This window comes from Leptosomus discolor, chromosome Z, assembly GCF_034619465.1.
Source record: "Leptosomus discolor isolate bLepDis1 chromosome Z, bLepDis1.hap2, whole genome shotgun sequence".
NCBI lineage: Eukaryota > Metazoa > Chordata > Aves > Leptosomiformes > Leptosomidae > Leptosomus > Leptosomus discolor.
In genome coordinates this window covers 10,410,793-10,419,288 of record NC_141419.1, presented here as the reverse complement: position 1 = coordinate 10,419,288, position 8,496 = coordinate 10,410,793, and the positions used below count along the sequence as shown (strand labels likewise).

The 8,496-nt window shown below is 45.5% G+C and overlaps 1 protein-coding gene across 3 annotated transcripts in view; it reads right to left on the bottom strand.

Annotated features, from left to right (window-relative positions):
* Positions 1-1,092: 1,092 nt before the first annotated feature.
* The window catches only part of ARB2A (ARB2 cotranscriptional regulator A), a 243,903-nt gene continuing 236,499 nt past the window's right edge, over positions 1,093-8,496 (bottom strand). For all 3 annotated transcript variants that reach the window (XM_086479798.1, XM_086479799.1, XM_086479801.1), the window contains one exon: positions 1,093-1,235. In XM_086479798.1, coding sequence (XP_086335924.1) covers positions 1,093-1,235 — 143 coding nt within the window. The remainder of the gene's footprint in view (positions 1,236-8,496) is intronic.

Here is an 8,496-nt window from a genome sequence, read left to right as displayed (position 1 = left end):
AAAAGATCACTTTAATTTAGCATCATCAACACTAAAGGAGCTTAATTAGCGCGCTCGCTCTCCGGGCACGCTATCAGGCACGTCTTGTCGCTTATCAAGACAGACTTAGTGGAGAAAAGCTGCTGACAGCGACGGCGGTGGCTACAGCCGCAATCCCCCCTCCACGCCCCATGCGCGGCGTGGGGTCCCCATGGCACATCCCCCCCCCCCCCCCCCCCCCCCCTCCAGTGCCTGGGAAAGTGGGGATGAATCCATGATCTTGGGTAAAAAGGGGATAATCATGGGATGGCAAAGTCGTTACAAACCCGGCATATGAAAACGGAAGAATCTTTGCATTTAAAAATATACAGGAAAATGTGCAATGTGGGTTTTGTTTTTTTTTCTTTTTCTGTCATATTTCACAGTGTGATCCAGCCAGTTAATGAATAGGCATTTTTTAAAGTGGAGCTTTCAAAAGGAAGAGAAGATCTACAGATAATGCCATTGATCTGGCAGGAGGAGAAAATCTCTACAACAAAGGGGCTTCCCTACAAATCTGGACCAAACTTCTTGGACCCTCCTACCAGCAGAAAATGAAAGAGTCAAGAGTTGATCCAACTTGGTCCCAGAGAAAGAGAAGGCTACTGGGTGTAAAACCATGGGCTGGTTAGCACTTCTGAGTTAGAGCCGCCTTTTAAAGAAAGAGTAATTTCTATTGTGTTCTGTCTCAAAATAGAAGGAAGCGGCAAAAAATCCTGCAGGCAATAGGACCACGACGAAGCTGTTAAATTCTGGCATCAGCTTGGTGCAGGGCTATGTCAGGGCAATTAGAGCTGCACCATGCTGCACTGTGCAGTACCACTGTCAGCCTTAATCTGCGTGCTGATGGGCAGCACGAAATCCAAGTTACAGCCCACAGGAAGCACAACCAGTGAACCCATATTGCTTTGACAGTTGCACTCATCTAGAAATAATGCAAAACGCTATTTAGATGTATACATCACGACCCTGTGCTCTAGGAAGAAAACAATCTAATGAGCGGCTGGGAGACTCCTTGGAGAAAACAAGCAGCGAAGAGGTTGTTGTTGGTTTTGTTTTTTTCCTCTCCTCCTTTTACAATTCCTCGTATTTTATCCTGTTGGAGCGTCGTGTTGGGGCTGGTTTCACTGAGCTGTTCTTTGCCTCCACCGCCTCGCTGAAGAACTTGAAAATAGACGGAAAACTCTTCCAGGAAGTTAGTTCATGGCGCTCTGTACCTGCAAAATACAAAGGTGACAATTTGACCGGGGGTGTCGTTCTGCCAGGGTGTTAATGCGAAACCCTGGGGGGCCATACAGCCGCTGGTGGCTGGACCGGGGGCAGCCTGGGGTGGGGGCTGTCAGGGCTGCCCTGTTGCTGAGCTTGCGGGCATCTGGGCTTGAACAACCACACAGAGGCACAGACACAGACATACACAAACGCACATGCACGGCCACCCAGGTCACAGATCAGAGCTCCCCAATGCGCCTCTGGTCTGGGAAAGTGAGACCCCAAGGCACCCTGCTAAGTGAAGCTTTGTTAAAGCACCTCACCTTTTCCGCCTAACTCGGAAAAAGAAGGGTCAGCTTTCCAAGGCCAGCGTACTTTGCACTATTTTTTCATTCGAGATTGCTTTTAGCTTGGCGTATGCATTTTTAACTGAAAGAGAACACTTGACCTGAACAACAACTGACGCATCACGAAGGCATCCTTCACGCACCCTTTCCCAACAAGCCTGCGCATCAAGGCAGTAAAATGTACCTCTCCTGCTTGTCTCTTCCCTCTGCAGACAGATTCACCTCTATTAATTTTGTTTTTTTTTTTTTTTTTTTTTTGGTGAGTGCTTCCATTGCTTTGCTAGCACCTCCTTCAACGTGTGGCATATTTCGCTTTATTTAAACAGAAAACCCCACAACAACCCCCAAAAAAACCCCAAGATGATGGAGGTCAGGAGCCAAGGGCTGTGAAAGAGTTGGGACCTCTTCCTGGGTAACCCAATTATGCAGAGATGCTGCCTGGAAGCCTCTGGATCCTGGGCCTCCGTTTGATACTTTAACATTGTTAATGATAATTCTTTAGTCTGTAATAGTAGGTCATTGCTATGGTTACTCTACAATGGTGCAACACTTCACTTTCCCCTTCAGCTATTCGCTGAGACCCGGTAACCACATTTGTTGCCTAGCAACAGTTTTGTGACAGTATCACAATCTGGGGGTGACAACAATGAAGGACATGGTGGCCCTGGCCTGCCTGGCGGAGAGGGATGCTGTGCGGGGCGGGCGATGGTCCCCAGGGTGATGTGGGGTGGCTGATGTCCCCGGGGATGCAGGGTGGCTGGCCTGGAGGGATGCTCTGGCACGGCAGTGCCCCTACACACGCCTTCACGCCAGGACCCTCTCACCCCTGTGTACCCATCTGTGGTGCGCCCTTGGCGGCTCCACACATGCTGTCCCCTCCAGAAAGTCTTTGATGGAGGTGCTACCTGTCACATCACCCTCCCCCACTCCCTCACAGGCAGCCATCAGACAAGCTCCTCCAAAAAAGCCCTCTGCAGAAAGACACCACTTCCCACACAAAGAGACGTTTTTTGTACAAAGAGGATCCACGTCACGTGCACACATAGATTCCTCCCTCCCACCCCCAGCCCTGTGTTCGTTGTACGGAGACGATTCATGACACCTCAAACAAATTTCCCAGAGGCACCTTTTATACAAACGCTTCCCACCTCCCAATTCACCCATCCTTGTGCAAACCCTCGAGGTAAAGTCCCCATCGTGTCTTGCCGGTGGCTTTCAACGCAGACCATCTACCCCTTCCCCTACAAGAGCCACCCCATGGCCAACGCTTGTTCCCCAGTTCGGGGTCATCCCGTATGCAGAGGTGTCCCACCACAGCAGAAGGAGAAAGCTCCCCTTCCAGCACAACCCACAGCCCAACAGACCGGTCCCTTGGGTTACGGCACGGTTTGGTACACTACCACGGCCCACTGCCACCATGCAATGACACCAGCAAAGATGTCGTCTATCGAAGCTGGTTTTATGGAGGGACAGGCTGTCCCAGCACACCCCAAGGATACTCCTGCCCAGGTAGGCCTCCTCGCACACCTGTGTCACAGCGCATGGTAACATCACGTTGGGCCTCAAATCTTCTGGGCCCTACACGGACGCTTCCCACACAAACACGTCTCTGCCACTGCCGCCTCGCGCATCCGTCTCCTTCTCTCTCGATCATATTCATCCTCATTAATATCCGCTGGATTAAATTAGATGAAAATATAGGCAGTGAACATTATGCTTGTGTCCGCCCCCCCTTCCTTTCTTTTTCTTTTTATCAACAACCTTCCTCCTCTGTGAAAGGGCCATCCAGAAACAAAAAATGACAAAACAATAAGTTTCTGAAGCCTCCCTGTCCCTTTCTCCATCCTGCCTTCTCCCACGCACTCTCCTCATGTCCTCAAGAGAGATCAGGCTTACATTCACTAGTGTTACTGAAACTGATTAACCTACAGCTTTCCTGCAGCAAACCCTCTCAACCCACCCCTCTCAAAAAACAATTCAAGCTTTGAGTCTAGAGGGACTCAGTGATTCAGCAGTCTAAAGCAATTTTAACACTCCCTATTTTCCCTTTCCTAGTAACAATCTTACTGACAGATGAACAATTTCCCTGGTGATAAAATCACTACAATGGCTATTTAGTTTCCAGGATTATGATGATTCTTTGCTTGATTAATACTGCAATAAGAAAAGCTTGCCAAGTGTCTGCCTTGGCCCTTTATATTCATTTAAAGGTCAAATTTTGTCCTTACATATTCACATTCAACTACTACTAAGGGGAGAGCCCTAAAAATTTAACACCCCACAGACTGTGCATTTATGATTTATATACCAGAGGCTCAGAAAATTAGACAGACACAGAAGGAGTTATGTCCTAAGGGTGATGATGGATTTGGCCATAAGGTTTTCGCTGGAAGAAAAATATCATTGACTGCAATCTCAATTGCGTATTTAGCAGTAGGCAAATCTAAATTAAATGCATGAGCAGCCAACTATTTTTTGACAGAAAGAATAATTTGTGAGAGTTGGATAGTAACAAGCAGTTGTACGAAAGCCAAGGTCCTCTAAGATATATATATCCTTAGCACTCACTAATTTCAATGGCCATCATGGTAAACAGCACAATCCAGTATCCCCTATTAAGTGATGAGTTGTTGTACAATGTATAGTGATTTCCGATGTTAATTCTTTGAGAAATCTTAGGAGCACGTTGCAATGAAAATTGATGTATAAAACCTGTAAAGTGTGGGAGACGGCTAGAACACCCTAAAATACGCCAGGGCTACGGCTGCAAGGGAGAAGAAATATCAAACCCTTCCACTCCCAGCCCCACAAAGAGAAATGAGGGAAATGCCATAAAAGCAGAGCGACCTCTCAGTTGCTAGCATGGAAAGAGGTAGGGAGAACTGGATGCATACTTTAACATGTACAGAACACCATTGGAAATGAGCTCCAAAGAGAAGGGGGATCCAACAATGTGTAAGGTGAAATGAGTAATGACTGTAAAACGGTGAACAAGTTTCAGAAACAATCTACCCACCACCACAAAGAGCTACGGACAATTAGAAATAATGAAGACTTGCCAAATCAGCTGTTGATACAAAAAAATCAGGTGAGGGAATACTTGCAAAAATTTAATATACAAATCATCAGGTCTGGATGACATGCATCTGAGGGTCTTCAGGGAACCAGTTAATGAACTTGCTGAACTACTAGCAATTATTTCTGAGAATTCATGCACAATCAGGTAGGCACCAGAGGACTGGGGTGGCGGTGGAGAAAAGGAGGATTAATTGAAACTACCGCACATAAAATTTACTTTTGAATATTAGTAAAGTAAGAGATCAACATTAAAAAAAATCGCAAGCACCTTTAGGGCAACAGGAGTCTTAGAACAGAACAGGCTCAGATTTGACAAGAACAGAGAAAACCCAACCTTGACCACTTTGTTGAACCACAAAAATCAGCAGGCAAGAGATTCACCCATTGCCATGTCTTTCTGCATAGGTTAACCTGGCAACGCGGGGGTGATGGGAACCTGGGGAATCACAACGGATTCCGACCTTCACTGCTCTAACGGGCTGTGGTTGCCCTTACCTCTTGTTTGCAAATGAGTTGCTTTACTCTAGCCAAGAAGACTTCACAATACTTGAGATCCAAGGAGCGGTGGTGAGATGAGTTGAGATGAGGCGCTGAGTCTGGACCCAGCCTGCAGAGATGCCACTTTGAGTGCTGGTGGACGTGCTGCTTATGGCTAGAGCTGACACCGGCACAGCACCGCACAGTTGTGAGCTGCATTACCATAAATCTCAAGTATTGTGAAGTATTTCCCAGGAAACTTGGTCGCAGTTTGGGTCTCTGCTCTCTGCAATTATTACCGCAAGCAGGGAATGGCATCATGGTTCACCAGGTTCACTACATTTCAGCTGAAGAAAGGCATAACTCTGCATCTCTGAGACAACGTATGGTGTCTCAGACAGTCTTTGGCGCTGGGGCGCTTCTTGGAAAGTGGCTAGAGCACTTAAGAAGACAAACAATAAGTAACGACACGGGGTTGAAAATATACCTATGAAGTCCCAGAGGGATTGGTATCAGGGCTCAAGTCTTTTAAACATGGTTATTAGAGATCTGAAAGAATAACAAGAGCACTTATTAGTTAATTAGATTAATTAGCCAATGACATATTGAACAAGAGATAATGCAAAAGTAAGGAGGGACAGAGAAATAATACTAATAAAAAGGGCATCCTAAATGAGTAGGAAAAAGAGAGAAGGGGAAAAGCAAAGATTGAAACTAGGATCCACATCTGCAGGGGCAGCTGTGCAATGTGACTGGGCAAACGATCCTGGTGGCCATTTCCACACATGCATGCAAACGCCTTTTCACCGCCTCCCCTTTCCACTTCCACTCAGGAAAAGCAGCTCTTTGCCCAGTGAGGCTGATGAACTCCTTCGTCTGAGACCGCAGCGCCCGCCGAGAGAAGGAGCTCTGCAATCCCCATAATTCACTCTTGCAGAGTGATTACCGGCTATGCGGGACAAAGGTGCCCTCCTACGGCGCCTGCCCACCGCGCCGGACAAAAGCCTCCTCCCGCGGTGCTCAGAAGATGCTCAGCACAATGGTGGCCCCCCGCTGCGTTTACAAGATGTGGGGGACAAAGGTTTCCCATGCTGCACAGGAGCTGAGAGAGATCTCCATATGCGACTCCGTGCTGGAATATTTCTGCAGAGAGAAGTTTTCAGGTTGAAAAGTTTCTACATCGATATTAGCCACAGGGCTAACCTCGGTTCTGCTTCGCCAAGCGGTGGCTTGTCTCTAAAGAGTGTGGGGCTACAAAATGAATTAAGGGTGCTCCATGCCTCGGGGTTTAGTCCCCGTTGGGATGGAGAGCATTGCTGCTCTTCACCAACTGTCTTTCTCAGCAGAGAGTTTGCCACTGATTTCAGTGGCAGTGAGGTCTGCCCTCGTGGATGTGGTCTGGACTGAGATCCTGCCACACTGTGAAATGTCCATGCCAGCACTGGACAGAACATTAGTTTTGCAATCTTGCCCCCAGACACTGGCGGCGGTTGGTTTAACATTTATGATTTCAGCTACACCAATACAAAGGCCCTAAGCCTCATCAAAACTTGATCTGAATGCTTCAAAGGGTGAAATACAGACTTTTGGGGGGCATTTGCATGAACAGAAGCACTTTAAAAATTACTAAACCTGTTTTATCCTTATTTCCATAATTCTGAGAAGCAATACAATCCATTCTTCCTTTACATATAAAGGAACAAGCAAGCCAACCCCTTGTGACCTGGGAACGTGAGTGCGATACGCCTTTCAGAAAGGATTTTTCCTGTTGAAAGTTATGAATCAATGGAAATTTCTTTCTTTCTCACATTGTCTACGCACACGCACACATTAAAGTCTTCACATAAGACTTTAACTCTTAGGTATGTAATTCTGTAACTCTTTAGTGAAGTAATTATACAGCTCAAATCTGCATTTATGTGTGAGAAAAAGATACTTCCTGCCTCTCCTGCGTCCATCTTTCTGTATGCTACTAAATGACTTCTGTATCACAAAGTTATTTCTAAATGGAAATTTAACTTTTTTTTTTTTTTTTTTTTTTAACCTTTGAGTGCATCAGAGATTATAAAAAACGACAGAACTATTTTTAATTCATAAAGTTTCTCCATTTACGATTCCTGAATCCTATGGATCTGCACAGGAGGAAATTATTGCGTCTGTTGTGACTGTTTTGCTCTGCTGATGTAAATCTCCAGGTCTCAAACCCCAAAACAGTAGATGCTTTCAGAGTATCACCAGCAAAGCTAAGGAAAAAGAAGATGAAAAAAATATACCTTGCTTAAAAACACTAAAAACTTCTGACAGGGAGGATGAGAGCTTCAGGAAAAACTGGGAAGGAGTCCATTAGCTCAAGAGCTTTGAGAACCAATGACCTTAGAAGCTTCTGCATATGCACTTCTAGACAGGGCAATGGCAAATAAAGGTTAAAATCTTAGGCAAAATTAAGAGACAAGCCATACACCAATTAATGAAATGGAAGAGGGAACACAAAAAACCCCCAAACAAACCCCAAGCCTTGATGTGTTTAGTTTGGCTAAGAAGCAATAGTTTGTGGAGTCATGGGCATGATAATAATCTAAAAGCGATTGTGTAGGGAAATGAGTTCTTTGTAGGAGCCAAAAGGGAAGAAACAGAGAAATCTGAAGAAATGAAATACAGCTTATAAAGGGGGCTTAGACACTGAGTAAGCTGGTTTAGATGCAATATTCATCCAAGGAAGATTGTGGGAACCTTTGTGGTAATGCTAGAGAATAGATGACACATACTAAAGACATTTTATACTTGGTTATTATCTCCTGTGACACAGGCCAGTGTTTATTTTTATTGGACGCTTATTATCTCTAATATCTTTAGTGGGATGATGGAAACAGAGCAACAAGCATCCCGCCAACCCAGAACAAAGATTACCTCTGAACTCGCATACTTGCAATCAGCTTTTTGCCACCCCTTCCTTTACAACACATGAACTGCTCACGAGAAGCAAGTGGTTTAAAAAGGTAGCAAAATACTTCATAAATTCCTCTTTCCTGGCGAGCAACAGTTGCAAGGATTCATGCAAAAGCTCTGTGCAAGCAAGGTTTGCAAAGCAGGAAAGAGATAGGGGGGCTAACACAGCTGTCATTTTTCACTACTTTTCATTAAATATTAAGAGTAGTCCTGTGAGCATAGGTCATTTGTTTGCTCCTCTGCATGCTAACTGGGCAAATAAGCGAAAGTTGTAACCTGAGAGCAGGTTACCAAAAGTCAGGTCATTTTTTTGGGCCACCAAAAGTCAAGCCATTTGAGTAGATATTAAAAAGGAAAAAAAAAACCCAACTCAAACAGCTATAGGGCCTTCCCAGTAAGAACCACACATCCAGGACAGAAC